The following is an 18,214-nucleotide window of genomic DNA, read 5'->3' on the forward strand; positions in this document are numbered from 1 at the left end:
TATATGAAATATTCAACATTTTTATTGCTGATGGAACGAACGTTGATTTGTACTTGTTAGTTCTACCTTTAATCTGACAAAACCTTCTCCCAGATGGTTAAAGATTGAATTCATGGTATTAAATATTCAATTCAATTCAAATATTTATTTATTGTCGGCATTTTAAAAATGTTTCGTAGATATTGTAGTCAGGCTAATAGAAGCCTTTGACCGACATAGGTTTTAACACATAGTTCATAAAAATACATAGTAATACATTTTCCCTTAAAAACGTTCCCTCGTCAAGATTCTTATCATGACACACAAAGAAATGTAACATAATATTATATATATATATATATATATATATATATATATATATATATATATATATATATATATATATATATATATATATATATATATATATATATATATATATATATATATACGTTTGTACGGTTAGATTAATTACAAATATTACATTTGCATAGCTGGCCATTCCATGAGAGGATATGATTTTTGAAAACATTAAAATTTGAAATTTTCCTGATGTGCTCGGGAAGTTCATTCCAAAGCACAGCAGCAGAATATCTGAAAGATCTTTTGCCATAAGACATTGTTCTGACCCTTGGAATATCAAGGAGGTTTGAATATCTAAAATTGTATCTGTTATTTTTCAAAATGACCATATCAGATAGACAAGGAGGAGCAATTTTGTATAAAATTTTAAACGTTTCCAAAGCAATTGTTCTCATTCGTCTTATTTATAGGGAGGGGACTTTGGCCTTTGAAAGTAATTGGTCGAAGGATTTTTTGTCATCTTCATAAATAAAACGCAGTGCTCTTTCTTGTATCTTTTCAAGTTCATCACAATTAGTTTTAGAACAGAAATGCCAAGCTAGTGGACAGAAATTGAAATTTGACAATACAAAAGAGTGAAATATTGTTAACTTGTTCAATATTGAAAGGTATTTTCCAAGCCTTTTTAAGACATTTAATTGCTGAGAAGCTTTACGGCAGATGGTTTTAATGTGTAAATCAAATTTTAGTTGGTAGTCTATGGTCGATCTCTAGTAATTTTACAACTTCTTCACATGTAGTACTTGCAGTTCCAATATTGAACGTGGGTTTCTTTGTGTGTGTTTTTGTACCTACTGCAATTGCCTGGAATTTGTCCAGGTTTGCTTGCATACAATTTATTTCGAACCACTTAATAAGAATTTTGCTTTAATTTTCAATAGTGTTTAAAAGCATATCGAAATTTGAATGAGCATATGACAGGATATTATCGTCAGCATAATTATATAATTTTCCCTCTCTGATAAAGTAAAATATATCATTTATAAAAATGATTTATAAAAATAAGTTTTTTATTGTTTGTAATTGCGAATGCTTTTCTTTCCATTGCTTTTCCATGAATTCTTTCTATGCCATCAAGAGGTTAGTATATTCTTTTTGCTGCCTCTTTGATAAATTTTGAAATTTTTGATTTATCTCTAAGTCATCATCCACCAAACCATATAGTGCAGCCAAACGCAATTACACTTTTAATCAATGAGTCATAAACTCTTAACATAGTTTTCTTCCCTACCAGAAATGTTCTCAATTTCCTTAGGAAGTATAATCTTTGGGTAACTTTCTTAGATATTATATTAATATGTTGAGAGAAATTGAGGATACCATTAATTGTTATTCCTAAATATTTAAAATATTCAATTATCTCAACATTATCTTTACCGACCGTCACACATTTTAAGTTGTTTTTATTTTTTTACTCCAAACACTTGTTCTTTTTGTTTTTTAAATAATTAAATCAAGCTGATTTTATTTACACCAATCAGTGAAGATATTAATTTGTTCAAAAGTAATAAACCAAGACTAGCTGTATGATCTGCATATTTCACTAAAACAAATTTCAAAGGATGGTCTACTGTCGTTGGTTTATAAAATGTACAGGATTGGGGAACTCATTCAGCCTTGGGGACATCCATTTGACACCATTCTTTTGTTAGAGATATTTTCACCCAATTTTACACACTGTGGTCTATGAGTCAGAAACTCTTTGTATCATTTAATAAGGTAGTTTGTAATATCCAAGTTTTTTGTTTTTTTTACTTAATCCTCTTCGGGCCTTGAGGCACATAGGGCATCCACCAGACATCTCCATTTTTTGTGATCGGCTGCTTTTGAGGTGGCTGTATTCCAGGACAGGCCTGCTTCCTTTAATTATTTCTCCATGGTCCTTCACCAGGTTTCTTTGGGTCTTCCCCGCTTTCTCTTCCCATCTGCTGTCCAGTACAGGGCTAGCTTTGGAAGTGACCCTATTTCCATTCTGGCCACATGACCCAGCCAACGCCATCTTCTTTTTATTTGGCTTTCAATGCTAGTGCAGTCAACTTTCTTTAATAGATCCACTGTTTTTATTTTTATCCATGTTGCACAACTTTTAAAGCTAATATCTGTGTTCATCGCATTAAAAGCTGACGAAAAGTCGACATACAGAATTCAGGGGTAATTAGACAGTGTTTGGTCAAAGTGTTTTGCGACCGAATTTGTGATGGTTAAAAGTGCATCTTCTACACTGAGATGGTGCTGGTATGCAAAATTGATACGGATCTCCCCCACCCCTAATCTTCTATGTGTAATTTTCACATTACGAAATGCCTTGGCCTTACTTATTGAGTTGAAGCTATCCATGATTTATATCGTCTAATACATTGGAATCAAAGGCGCATCAGACGATCCATATGGGTGGGCAATAATAAGTAAGGTCTCTTGGACAGCAGACTAGATATGTGACTTTGTAAATTAAAATACAGTTGAAGTCTGTAATTGGAATGCTGCTTTATCAGAACAGTTGTTCAATTGAGACTTTCTGTCACTGACAATGTTTGCAATCTAATTTCTACCGGTTAATCAAAATGTATGTCATTCGGGCCTTCAGAACATTGTAAAAATTGAAAATTATAAATATCCCTACTGATGATATCAGTAATGGAATCATCCAATGTCTCCAACTGAACTAATAGGTCCATTAATCAAAAATGGCATCAAGCCCATCACCATCGATTCCCTTTCGTATAGTAGTACGACATACTTATCCCTTTGATCATCTTGGAGAACTCAGATAATGATGCAATGGTTTATTTGCTTTTAATGCTGCGTTGATTAGAATTGTATGATATGTTTTAATTTATGGTGAAACAGGATTCATGTGTCTCTGATTCATTTGGTCTCTTTTTGGGAACAGGAATATTGAGACTTAATAATGCGTAGGTGGTCTTTGGATATGATCACTCATTCTCTTTGTATCATCATGTCTTCACACATATAAAATTAAATAATATAAAATGAAGGATAGAATTTTAGACAATCAACTGAAAGGGTATTGTAAGTATATATATATAATAGTTATAATTACTACAATAGAAATATATATAGTATGTAGTCTTGTTAGGTTATGCTAATTATGAAAGTCACTCATGGAATCAGTTTATTGGATCACCGCTTAATAGGAATTATTTCTTTTTCAATGGTGCTGTTCCAGTTAAGCGACTTGCACTGTGTGTGGTATGTGCTTTTATTGTAAACATTAAGATGCGGCTATGTGGTCTAGTGGTATGACACTCGCTTTCGGATTGGAAGGTCCTGGGTTCAAGCCTCTCGCTCAGCGCATAGTTGAGTCCTTGGAAAAGGCTCTTTACTCACATTCTCTCACGTACTCAGGTGTAAAATGAGTACCTGGCCGTTAACAGCTTTGTCTTTGTCCGAAAAATTTTAATAATGCCTAACAGGCGTCATGTCTCGTACTACATGTTTAATGTTGCTGTTGACCAGGGACCCCTTGTAAAGCGCTTTGAGCACATTTAGTGGATATTGCGCTATATAAAGCTCAATTTAAATTTAATTTAAAGATGCTTTTTTTATAAATTGAATTTTGAAATAGATGATCTCTATTGCAAAACATTTCAATTTGTTTCAAAGAAACCAAAAGTTACAAGATGGCAATATCTCGCAGCAAAACACCAAAGAGATCCAACTAGACACCAAACAAACACTCAAATGTACAATTTGCAGAAAATCCAATTTAGGTATCATTTTACAAGAAAACCTGAACTGACAATACCACATCAACAAAATAACAAATGAAGCAAATGCCGCTCCATGATTAATTAAAAGGAACATCAGACATTGCCATGCAAACCTAAAAGAAACTGCACATATATATATTATATATATATATATATATATATATATATATATATATATATATATATATATATATATATATATATATATATATATATATATAAATAATATATATATATATATATATATATATATATATATATATATATATATATATATATATATATATATATATAATATATATATATATTATTCCAGTACAGTTTGTTCCCCATTCTCACATTGAAAGCAATTGAAATTGTCCAGCGCTGCACTGCAAGATTCGTCTGCAAAGACTACAAACCAGACATGACAAAATATAGCTTGGATGGATTCCCTAACAAGACAGATGGAAAGAAGGATTAACTCATATTTTCAGAATTACAATCAAAAAGATGTACATCTCACCAGGACAGCTAGACATGCAACTAAATTCCACACAAGGAAACCCCACTCAATAACACTGAAACACCAATCTGCAAACTCAAACTTCTTCAAGAATTCATTTGTACCCCGCAACCATCAAAGACTGGAACACTCTTCTCAAAACATGTGAGAACACAACAGATTTAGTCACCTTCAAGCGAAGATTATCAAAAGAGCACAGCTTGCGTACAACAGCTTTTGATGCAGCTGGAGCTTGGCTACCATGGGGAATTTAACAGTCCCTGCTCTAAGAGTAATATTCTGATTCACAGTGTAGGAATGATGGAAAAACATTTGAAATTTAAACAGGTTGTTGTTTTTCATTAAATAGTTCTACAATCCCGGGTAGAGTAAGAGCAACCCCATTTAGAAGAAAAATAGTTCTTTATATCAACCCAATTTTAAACTCCTAATAGCATACTTTGTGATAGCTCACTTCATGTAAAACTGCTAATCTCGTGTATCAGAATTTGTTTGTGTATCATAACACGCTTTTTATATCCTACTTTGTTGATTAGCTATATTCACTGATCACATACCATAGCATTATGATGGAATTGTTTGCTACCTTATGAATAGGATGCTCGTCTATTGCAAAGTACTCTCCACTAGGTCAAACAGACCCAGCTACCCAATCACTTCTGAATGGACATGGGGGTCAGATAAAAATGTTGGCCACACCCAGGATCGATCCGGATCCCTATATTATGAAGCAACTGAGCTATCCGGACTCCCTTGTGAATTGTATATATGGGCAAAAATGCCTTTCTGGAGGGCATACTATTAAGATGTTTTATTGCCACCTGAAACCATAAGACCCAATTTAGGTCAGTCATGTTATTTATAAGTCCAAAACTTTACTTCTACACTGTAATGACATGCCATTGATTATGCCTGAGTCCCTAACATTTTAACAGTTTAACAGTTCTAGTTAATTATTATATAAGTTCGAACAAAGCTGGATACATCTGGTTGTTATTTTATATTTTCTCTTATTTTACCTCTATTTCAGGTATGGTGCAAAAGTCCGATTTCCCCATGCCCTGGTCATGACCTTTCTCTTCAGGGATGGCAGCTTGAAGGACAAGATGGACGCCATCCTTAAAGCTACTTACACTCATTCCAAAAATTTGGCTATGTTTGTTTTAGCTTATAAAGGTTCAGATTTTTACATAATGAATACATTTGCTCCTCTTTCTTCCTCTTCATTAAAAATAATTTTTTTTTAAATATTTTTTTTTTGGGTTTGTTTCAAAGCCATTTTGACACAAGAGTTGTCCTTCAGTACTACACAGTTGCCCTGATTTCTGATGTCAAGCAATGCAGATTATTTGCTGCCCTTTGGATAGGATGTTAGTCTAATATGTGAACCTTTGCCTCGAAATGGTATTAAGTTGAAATTTTCAATTTTGGGTTTTTTGTACCCAATCAAAGCTTATTTTATACCTTAAACATTGATACCAAATTGATAAAATTCTGATTATTCATTGCCGAGATATGACAGATTGAAGTAGGGAGAGTGTAAAAACCAAGTTTTGAGTGAGGAAATCGACTTTGAAGTTGAGGCACCTTTTTCACGCAGTCGAATCAATGGGCAAAGGTAACTCTTTAGATACGGGCATTGAAAATTTAATGAGAGGAGAGAAATAAAATTTGGCATGAGCTTAGAACATACATTTAATAATACGCACACAAATTTTTGGAATAATCCAATAGTTGGTTTTGTAGTTATTTATTATTATGTAAGATGCTCTCAATTAATAAAAACACCAATAAATGCCTGCAATTTTATGAAATTGTTCACTTGTTGACGGGTTTTTGACATTTAATTAAACAATCAATGAAATAAGAATGATTAATATGACATTTTTGTTTTATTTAATATAGGAAATACGATTTCAAAATGTCAAAAGTTAAAGAACAGTTAATAATTTCAGTACAGTTTGAAACAATGTGAAGCCGGGTGGACAGAAAGAGAAATATAAATAAAGAGGATGAGAGAGCAAGGAAAAGAAACTTGCACGCACGCACGCGCACACACACACACACACACACACACACACACACACACACACACACACAACACACACACACGAGAGAGAGAGAGAGAGAGAGAGAGAGAGAGAGAGAGAAAGAGAGATAAGAGAGGGAGAGAGAAAGAGAGAGAGAGAGAGAGGGGGGGGGGCATTTGTGCATTAAAGAGGGCAGGAGAGAAGAAAGAGTAAATATTGTGTGTGTGTGTGTGTATGCAGGCATGTGTGTGTTTGTGTGCGGTTGTGTTTGTATGTGTGAAAGAAACACCCAGGGGAGAAAGAGAGAGAGAAGAGAGAGAGAGAGAGAGAGAGAGAGAGAGAGAGAGAGAGAGAGAGAGAGAGAGAGAGAGAGAGAGAGAGAGAATAAAGAAAGGATAGGAGGGGAGGCGGAGCAAAGAATTAGTAGGGATAGTTATAGAAAAGACCTTTGTTTCATAAGAAACGAACCTATCTCTCTCTCTCTCTTTCTTACCCCCCCCCCCCCACCCCCCCCCCCCCCCCCCCTCACACTCTTTCTCTTTATCAAAAATTATATCTACATCTCAAACTATCTCTTTTGCGTTCTTAATCCTTCTCTCTCTCTCTCTTTCTCTCTCTCATTTTCATAAATCTATCTATCTATCTATCTATCTATCTATCTATCTATCTATCTATCTATCTATCTATCTATCTATCTATCTATCTATCTATCTATCTATCTATCTATCTATCTATCTATCTATCTATCTATCTATCTATCTATCTATCTATCTATCTATCTATCTATCTATCTATCTATCTATCTATCTATCTATCTATATATATATCTATCTATCTATCTATATATATATAGATAGAATGCGCTTGGCCAAGGAGTTCACAACATTGCCATCCGGAAGTATAACACAAACTCTGTGTAACCATGAACTTTTATAGTCTGGTTTATACAGTTTAGTGAGAACAACTCACAAACGCGGATGGCAAAAACAATGACAAAGGCCTGAGTGACGTCATCTGCATACTATCTATCTATATATATATATATATATATATATATATATATATATATATATATATATATATATATATATATATATATATAATATATATATATATATATCTGTCTCTCTGTCAGTTTATTTATCCAAACATTTATCGTTTTCATATTTTGTTAGTATTTCCATCGGCAGTTCATTAATTTTGGAAGCCTTTGTTTACTTTTCTGCTTTTTTATTTTAAAGATGTTTAGCGCAGGCAATCTCTGTAATTCAAAGAAACTGTTGTTCCTAACAAAGTAATTTAAATAACGTTAAGACTTAGCTAGTGCTGAAATTTCATTAGTAAAGAAAGATAGGTACTTCGCCTCATTATACAATGCAGTTAGACAAAGAAATAAGAACACGTGGTGTGTATCAAAATGCACAAACACAGACTTACACACATACCTTCTCCCCCCCACACACACACAAAGCATGCACATGTTGACACACCAAGCCGACCTTTGCCCGGGCTCCTCAATGGCCGAGAGGCGCATGTCATCAGCTTCGACCAATGAGAATCTCTCATTTGCAAGGTTGTTGGGGAAAATGCTAGTCTTGTTTACAGTTTTTAAAGTTCATTATTGGTTGAACCATGTAACTACTGATTTAGCCATGCATTCTCTGAGATAGATAAAGACATGCCCTATGTTGTGATACCTAAAATGTTATTTGTCGGAGAAAGCACGCAGCATTATTAAGCTTTGGAAATGGTGGCTATCTGAGAGAAAGGAAGCTCTCGTTTTGAATGCATCACTGATAGTTGTATTTTAAAACTTGAAATTACACAACTTATCGCAAATATTTATGTTGGATTATTATGTTTTTATGTAGAAAAAGAATTGTAGTTTCTGAAACAACCAAAAACTGAAATTTGATCATTTTGACCATTTTGACTTTAAAACCGATTTTCTTCGTTTTCCAAACCCAGCTACTTTGCTGGATGGACAGAGGAGTTAAGAAAGTAACAGATTCTTTTGAGATTTGAAGCTGGTTAGTTCGCTTGTGACGGCTTTGTAAATTGAGAGCTATAACTGTTAAAGTGGCTGGGCATCCGTTTAGACTTAAGTGCCTTTATTATTATTATTATTATTATTATTATTATTATTATTATTATTATTATTATTATTATTATTATTATTATTATTATTATTATTATTATTATTATTATTATTTTTATTATTATTATTTTTAAAAAAAATAGAATGTTGTTTAAATGCTATACATATAATACCTCTTTATCATAGGCAAGCAACCAAATGGCACTTGGTGTTTTGCCTGAAAATTCTTCAAAAATATAAATATGAACAAAAGCGGTGAAGCCTTGTTAAACCAATACATTTATCCCCACCATCCCCTCCAAGAAAAATCCCACTGTACGCCAAAAAGAATGGGAAACTGTTTTTTTACTCTCCTATTCATTGTTAACTATGACAAGCTCTCATGAAATGTTTATATCATACTTCTATATTCTATTAATAAAAAAAGGGAGCTTCCTCTAAATATACTGGCACCTTCAATCAGGAAAAGAAAAGGTATTTTTTTATATTTTGATGTCCTCAGTGTCATACACACACTTCAAATCAAACCGTTATTGCATTATTCAAAGTAGGGTGGGAAGGGTTATTTTTACACATGCAAAAAAAAAAAAATATAAAGAAAAAAACCAGATCATTCTTGGCCAAATCCTATGGTGATCCTTGGAATGCCCGCATTGGGAACAAGTTCAGAAATCTTAACTGCATGAGTGCACTTAACTGCATGAGTGCAATAATTATTTTATAATACAAGGATTAAAATAATAATTTATTTTTTTAATGCTTATATCTTTTGTCATCTGTCCCAATTTAGCTAAAGAAGAGGCTTACCATTATGACCTCACAAAGTGATATCTTGGTCTTAGTATATTTGGGTATCGATACAATCTTGCATCCACAACACTAACTGGTAGTATGCCTCTGGGAAAGGAACCTTGCATATTGTATTCTGTCCATTCAGTAGTGATTGGATAACTGGAAAGAATTTTGTGATTAATTTTTGTATTATCCAAAGGGTAGAAAATAGCAAATTATTGTTACTGTCCATTTATCGCTACAGTATAAACTCTTGGCCCGTGCTGAATGACTACTTTTCTTGTAACAAATATCAACAGGATTTATTCAGATCCAATTAAAAATGTCTTTATTGTCGGAAATATTCTGCATATTACTCAGAGTACATTGGAGTAATAGCAAATAAGAAATAAGAGTAAATAAATTAATATTAGATCTTTATGATCTGTCTCTGACATTTGTGTGGTGTGGATGACACAGATATTTATATTAATTGCATGCCTAATCTTTTCTGACAATGACTAACGAGGTCTTCCCATAAGTAAGGGGTATAATAAGTAGTCCTCTCAATTTGTCTATTGTTTTCCATAGGCCTGACCTCATCTCTTGCCTGGGGTGAGTCCAAGTCTCATCAGATTCACGCATTCTTGTCTGCCTTCTGTGCTGGCTATGTCATCTTTGGAAAATACAACAAGATCAACGAGCAGGTATTGAAAGGTTTCAAGTTTTTAGGATTAACACTAGGTGGGGTCCTTTAACCTCCCATGGTAGGCAGGAGATCACTTGCTGTGTTCCCTTAGATCTGTTTTCAGAGTTGCTTTCTGTATGTCTTGGAATGGGATTACTTGGTTTTGTCCTGGCCTGTGCTGGAATCCTTAACAGTCAAACAGGAAACAGTCAAAGGTTAGGTATTAGTTCTGGGAGATGATTTTTTTTCCACAACGAACAATACATAACACAAAGATGATTTCCTCTCAGTGAGATCTTGTGATGGGGTCTGGATGAGACTTTTAGGTGAACTCAAACTAAGTAAGCTGATTTTCTGCTCTTGGAATCTATACATGATGTGTTCCCTATTGGAACCAGTCTTCTTTGTCTTACTTTTTCTTGGGAACCTTTACTTGTAGTTTTATGTAATGAGGTGTTCTAAGCTCGAAAATGTTTTTATTTTAACGATCAGAGTGATATTATTTATTTTTTTCTTGAGCTTTGAAATTTTCTTCATAATTAATCAAGATCAAAGGACGCCACTGACCCTTCAAGCTAGCGAAAAGCGAAAATGTTTAACAATTCAAATAGTTCATGAGCCTAAGCCAACTTCGAGCAGTCAAAGATGGATTCCTATCCACACCTACGATTCTACCAATGTGAGTACTGGTTCAGGCTGATTGGCCTGGAAACCTTGAAGGTGTGGTGGGGCTTTTTTAAAATCACTTTCAGCACATTTAGTGGTTATTGCAATATGTCAAAGCTCAATGTTTTTGATTTGTTTTGTTTTATGGATTAATCGTATGCCTTCGTGGAATGTTCTGTCTTGATAATGTATGGCCTGCTTGCAATTGTAAGACAAGATTCCCAGATTTGAAACTCTATCCAGACATTCTGACAGCAGCTTTTTAGAAAAACTTTCTGTGTCAAATATGTCTCCCATTCCAATTCCCGTCACAACATAAAATACAGTGGTTACCCTGACATAACACTTATTTGTCCTCAAATATTAGTTACTAAAAGGCCCTCAAGGTTGTTTATGGAGTTACGCTTTCTGATAACTTTGTTTTGTCTACCATGAGAAACAAATATATCGTACTTATAGAATAGTCATGAATTAAGGATGAGCATTGTATAGTTATAATATTTATTCATCGATCATAAAGTGCTAAATATATTTTTTTTTTCAATTAAGGATAAGTAAACATTTCAATTTATTTCATAAAATGGTCAAAATTTCTTTCATTTTGGCTTGGATCAATCTTAAAGGATCAGAATGATTCCAGGTAATTTACCAGCGGTATGCAAACATTCTAGTTTTGAAACCAGAATTTGTCGAAGTGAGCTATCTGAGTCTGGCCTCTCCGTCCACTGATTAATAATAATAATAGATCTTTATTGTCCATAAATATGGCAATTTGTCATTTAGTTACACTTGTTATAACGTTAAACGATAACTAACATTGAACAGATATTTCACTCCTACTTATTTTCTCTCTCTCTCTCTCTCTCTCTCTCTCTCTCTCTCTCTCTCTCTCTCTCTCTCTCTCTCTCTCTCTCTCTTCCTCTCTTTCTTTCACACGTGCGATATACACAACATAAACATATTCATTTCGTTTTCAATTTGTTACGATTGTGGCAATTAAATTAAATAGCTGAATGTTAAATCTGGCAGATAGTACTTTGTGAAAGGGGCTGCAAGCAAAGGTTTCTGTTCCTGTTAATCCACAGAAAGTATCAGAAAAGTATTTTGTTAGGGTGGTATTCATGCTAAAAATTATTTTAGTGGTTATTGCAATATATCAAAGTTCAAGGTAAAATATGAGATTTGGGCTGATTTCATTTGTCTAATTGAATAAAGCAGACATAGTTTCTTTAATTGACAAAAAGAAAAACCTTACATCACTGATATGTTACTTTAAACTAACTTACGACAACTGGTTCAGCCCATCATAACATTATTTTGAGGTAATGGGTTACATTTTATCATTGATTTAAGGTTTAAAAAAAAAATCAGTTTTCAAGCCTTTTTTTTCATTTGTCCACTCCTCAGATCAATTTATACCTCATGTCCCGTGTCATTTATGGTTTTGCCAAACTCCTCGTCCAAAAACAAATAATTCCTCAACCATCGTCTGATGTGTTTCCGTGGTTTGCCGCCATTATGTGGGGTTTGGTCCTGTGGATGTTTGAGTATGAGAGCGGATGTCTGCAGTCATCTCTTGTCTCCTCTATGACTTACATCTACAAAGACAGCAATCGATGGACCAATCTACGAAACTTTTTGATCTACAACAAGTAACAACAAGGAGTAGAATAGATGATTTGTTTGAATGGAGTGTACACAGTGGGAGATCTTGTAATTAAAAAATACACCTAGTTAAACCATCAAAAGATTACGTTTCAAAACTAGTAGGCCACGCACTTCATATGACAAGTTTGATTTCAATGCTAAATATATAAAGAAAGTGGAAAATATTCTAATTCAAATTTGCATATGAAAGACCAATTTCCACAAATTATAAAACTTAGCCTTTACATTTTTATATATAAATGGTTAGTTGCAATACAAAGAACGAAATGATAGTGGTAGGAGTAGAGATGGACAGATGTTGAATAATACAAGGAATAATGTTATGAATGACTAATGTGAAAAATGGAAGAGAGTATTACAGTATTTTTCAGTCTCAAACAGTAAGGCCTATTATTTATAATGATATTGTGAATATTCGTTATTTACATTTCTAGTCACTGTCGTTCATACCAATTTCTTTGGTCGGCAACTATTAATATTAGTGTTAATATCAATAAATATTAACCCAATGATAATCTATGATAACAAAAAAGTTTGCTGTCATGGCGACAGTCAGGAATTGTGTTATTAAGTTAAACAATTAGCAAGGTCTCATTTGACTCACTATTTGTAAATATGCTCTTTGTATATTTAAGGAGATGATGATATAATGATTATGATTATAATACCAATCTACGAAACTTTTTGATCTACAACAAGTAACAACAAGGAGTAGAATAGATGATTTGTTTGAATGGAGTGTACACAGTGGGAGATCTTGTAATTAAAAAATACACCTAGTTAAACCATCAAAAGATTACGTTTCAAAACTAGTAGGCCACGCACTTCATATGACAAGTTTGATTTCAATGCTAAATATATAAAGAAAGTGGAAAATATTCTAATTCAAATTTGCATATGAAAGACCAATTTCCACAAATTATAAAACTTAGCCTTTACATTTTTATATATAAATGGTTAGTTGCAATACAAAGAACGAAATGATAGTGGTAGGAGTAGAGATGGACAGATGTTGAATAATACAAGGAATAATGTTATGAATGACTAATGTGAAAAATGGAAGAGAGTATTACAGTATTTTTCAGTCTCAAACAGTAAGGCCTATTATTTATAATGATATTGTGAATATTCGTTATTTACATTTCTAGTCACTGTCGTTCATACCAATTTCTTTGGTCGGCAACTATTAATATTAGTGTTAATATCAATAAATATTAACCCAATGATAATCTATGATAACAAAAAAGTTTGCTGTCATGGCGACAGTCAGGAATTGTGTTATTAAGTTAAACAATTAGCAAGGTCTCATTTGACTCACTATTTGTAAATATGCTCTTTGTATATTTAAGGAGATGATGATATAATGATTATGATTATAATTTTGTTTTTATTATTATTATTAAAATTATTATTATTATTATTATTATTATTATTATTATTATTATTATTATTATTATTATTATTATTATTATTATTATTATTATTATTATTATTATTATTGCAACAGTACCACAAGATCATTTTTATCATAGACCTATTTCCTCATGTTCGATAGTGTTAGATTAAATCGGCATGTCAAAAAACATACAGTTTAACCTGCTTATATCAAATTTTCTTGAGTCACAAAATGATGTCTATTGATGGTAGGAGTTTCTAAGTAAAGTACTCTCCATTTCACAGAATCATTCATACCAACACACAAGACTATGTGTAACCTTTAAAGTTTATAGTCTGACAGAGAGAATATAGAGACAACTAATCATCCAGCTGGCGGTCAAACAATAACAAAGAGCCAAGTGACATCATCTCCATTCATTCTGTGCAAAAGATAATCATTTCTCCAGAGCAACCAATTAAATGCGAGATACTATGAGAGATTAAGAGGAAACAGAGTTAGGTTGAGATTAGATTTTTGCTACCTTAACCCTCATCCATTATAATCAAACCTGACATCATATTATACTGTTTTCACAAGAGATTAACGGCAACTAAAGAAAGGACTCGGCTTCAAAACGGAATATCTAAGTTTTTTGGGTTTGTTTGTTTTTGTTTTTTTTAAAAATAATGTGGTCAAGTGTCAAGTTGTTGATAAGACACCTTACACTTTCAATGTTTGTAGCATTCAGTTTCATTTCCTGAATCTTTGCTGTTACTAGCTGATTTGATCTGCCTCGTTGACATTAATGTCAGCTGCTGATAGAGAAGGACAGAGAAGTCGTGACGTCACACCTACCTACTCTTCTGGTTCCAAACTCTTTGGAGGTGTGTATGTAACCAGTCCTTCGGGGAGCTAGTAAAGAGTAGGTTGCATATTGAATCTTAAGGTGGCACGACTATTTTGGTAGCTAGATGTATAGGTAGATTCTTAAGATTGCAGGATGTAAAAGAGCGAGGATGGATGATCTTTATTAACGACCTGCATAGACTAAAATATAAGTTTCCCTCACTCTGAAACCAAACGATTAATTACACAAGTTGTGTATCCTGTCCTCTGGAAGACTGGTTTTACACTTCCAGTCTTTTTACATCACACTTTTGTTCCATATTGGCAGGTGAATATATGGGAATTTCATTAAAATTTTGTCAATTTACCAGTTTCTTTAAAAAGAACATACTTTGAAAAAGTACATTAAGAATAAAATAAGGACTTATGTGAGGTAAATAATATCAGTATGTAGGATGTTGATATACATGCAGTTTACAGACTATAATATACGTCAAGGTTTCCCGTCTTGAATACTCAAATCTGTAGACCAATATAGTCATTATTATAAAGGGCTCATTTTAAAAATTATTAGATCCCAATTTTATTTTTATTTTTTCAATTTTGTTTATTATTTCCTCAAATCCATAAATGCACGATCATCAATTGTGGTTAATGATCTGCACTCAAAGTGATGATGTAATTACACAAGGAGTGAGAGAGAGAGAGAGAGAGAGAGAGAGAGAGAGAGAGAGAGAGAGAGAGAGAGAGAGAGAGAGGGGGGGGGGGCTGTGAAGTCGAAATAGATGCAGACAGCATCAGAAATATCCATGTTGACATTTTCAGTTCAATTCAATTGTTTTGCCTTCTTTCTTCGTTTTTTAAAAAAAGATTACCTATTTTGTTTTGGATGAGAAAGGTTGTATAAAAGATTCAAAGACCCCAATTTCTCGTGAAAACATTGAATCCTATAGTCCAAGACCAATGCATATGCTTTAATCCTAGATTATTCATTATCATTAGCCAATCATTAGTTGTTTATAGATTTGCAACCCTGTAATCATAACCACAATATAGACAGTGATGGCGTTATAGGAGAATTTTAGTGATATGATACAACTGCACATCCCAACAACATGCCTCACTCACTTCCAACAAATAATCACTCACACTCATAAAGATATACAGTAGAACATGAAAGTAACGTACTCGGAAATAGCGAGAACTCGGAAATAGCGAGTAAAATCTAAATCCCCATTTTTTTCTCTTATTTGAGTCAATAAATTTAGCATGCAAGTAGTGAGTATGAAAAAGAGGTCAACTCGGATATAACGAGCATTTCCTGCCCCAGCCTAGGACTTCAAACGAAGTAAAGCAAAACACCAGACAAGGGCGATTTAAATATTTTTAGCCTAGCTTCTTTTCTTTTCTTATTTTTCGTTACTAGTAATATTACATAGTAGCCTAGTCTAGAGTACATAGTAGGCGAAACAAATTTGGGTGGGGGTTGGGTGTGTGTGTTTGTGTGCGTGTGGGGGTCAATTATTCACCCAATGTGGTGCACAGCCAACATGTCAACATACCTCACTTCGCAGCATCGGTCAGCGAGTGACATTCGTTAACGAACGACACGATCAGCGAGAGAGGGGAGCGTGGAACCATCATCTCAGTGGGTCGGTGATTGAGATGCGCTTGCTTACCTCATCAAACATGCTAGTGCATACAAACACTCGCACACACACATACACGAAATCTTGATGGAAATGGAAGGGGTGGATCAACTTCAACCTGTGGCCATCATTACGTAGTTAACGAAGGCCATGTTCAACCCCGCCCTCACCCCACTTTATCCACACACAGTCATTTGCACACACACGCACAAACACACACACACACACACACACATTTTGTCTTTCCATATTTTTGTACGGCCGAGTGACCTTTCCTGGCAACTCGGGAATAGCGAGTAATCAGGAGTGGACCCATCGAACTCGCTATTTCCGAGTTCTACTGTATCTAATAAAGTGCCGCTCCTCATGGATGAGTCCGTCCAGAGTTTGCATTCACTTTCACTATCACTCATACCTTCACCAGCAACACCCATCATTGCTTTGCTTTTACAAATGGTCATTCATTTAGACAATGTGTTGTCTTTTTATTGCATGTTTATAAGTATTAGATGAGTGTCACATGTGCCCTTCATTATAACTGTAAAGTTCATGTGCTAAGGCAACATCGCTATGTCTCTTACTTTCCGTCTTTGTTTTGGAATGAGATTTGCTTGGTTTTGCCCTGGCCCTGGCCTCAGTCCTTGGATGGGAGGGAAACGTCAAATGTCTAGTTATAGTTTTTCGAGATGCCATTTTTTCCCTTGTAAATCATCTCTCTGTTATGTGCTGTTATTTGTTATGTTTTGTTCTCATAATGATTTGTAAACATTTAAGTATGTTCCTCTCAGTGGGATCTGGTGCTTGTGTCTGGATGAAATTTTTAGGTGATCTCAAACAAAGTACCTACACTGATATGTTTTCGGAGTCTATCATATTTGAACCATTACCCATTGCCTTACTTTTTCATGTGTACTTTTAATTGTAAATCTAGAATTTTTGGCTACAACTAAATGTCTGCGCAAGTGCGTAAAACCTTTAAAAGCAAACAACGAAGTTTTTTTATTCCCCTTGCCTTAGAAAAAAAAAAATGTCTTAAGACCAGGACAAGGCTAGGATAGTATCCTAAAAAAATAATGTGACAAACCGTCAATCTGGTTCACAATTTCCCAAAAAAATGTTATTAAGAAAATTGAATTTAAAGTCAATATTCTCAGTACAAGGAAATTTAATGATTTAAAAAATTTTTTTTGGGGGGGGGGGGCGTTAGAAATGAAGCCCACCTCCTCAATATAGACATTTATTTTATGCCATTCGGTTTTATGCATAAGTGTTTCCCGATCATAATACAGTATTAACACGGTTGGTCTTGAAAGGTTAAGAACTGAATTGTTTTGTTTGTTTTGTTTTTTTAACGTCTTATATTTTTATTATATATGGTATGTGATGTATTTATCTACAAATTTTTAATAGTGTAAGTTACTAATTAATTGTATTTTATTGGTATATTTATCTTTTCTAACATTGTTCAGTGCAAGGAATGAGAAACTTATAAGATTTCATATTTTATTTTATGATTTCTGTTCATGGTTGTAAAAATGAATGCTGCATTCACCAGCAAAGTAATTATAACTGATGTCTGCTTTGTTTCTTTTTGTAATAAAATAAATAATGAATAATGAAAACGAAATGAGATATTGGGTTGTTATTTTAAAAGATACTATTACAGTTACAGTGAAGCCGACATTACCTGTTACTGTTGTTAGCAGGTCTGATAACCTAAATTGCTATGGGCTCATTGTTGTAATGGAATCGCTCCCAAACCAATTCAAAATGATGTCTTTTACAACAATTTAAGTCAAGCCCAAGGTTGCCTTTGGTAATCAGACCTGAAAACGTTGAGAA

The 18,214-nt window shown here is 33.7% G+C and overlaps 1 protein-coding gene across 1 annotated transcript in view; it reads left to right on the plus strand.

Annotated features, from left to right (window-relative positions):
- LOC144978600 (peroxisomal membrane protein 4-like) overlaps positions 1 to 17,999 on the plus strand; it is a 20,750-nt gene extending 2,751 nt beyond the window's left edge. The window contains exons 3-5 of the mRNA XM_078924878.1: positions 5,609 to 5,754; positions 10,069 to 10,184; positions 12,239 to 17,999. Of these exons, the coding sequence (XP_078781004.1) occupies positions 5,609 to 5,754; positions 10,069 to 10,184; positions 12,239 to 12,487 (511 nt within the window). The 3' untranslated portion in view covers positions 12,488 to 17,999. The remainder of the gene's footprint in view (positions 1 to 5,608; positions 5,755 to 10,068; positions 10,185 to 12,238) is intronic.
- The last annotated feature ends 215 nt before the right edge of the window (positions 18,000 to 18,214 follow it).

Source organism: Berghia stephanieae, chromosome 8 (genome assembly GCF_034508935.2).
Source record: "Berghia stephanieae isolate SIO BIC M18660-M18661 chromosome 8, UCSD_Bste_1.3, whole genome shotgun sequence".
Lineage (NCBI taxonomy): Eukaryota > Metazoa > Mollusca > Gastropoda > Nudibranchia > Aeolidiidae > Berghia > Berghia stephanieae.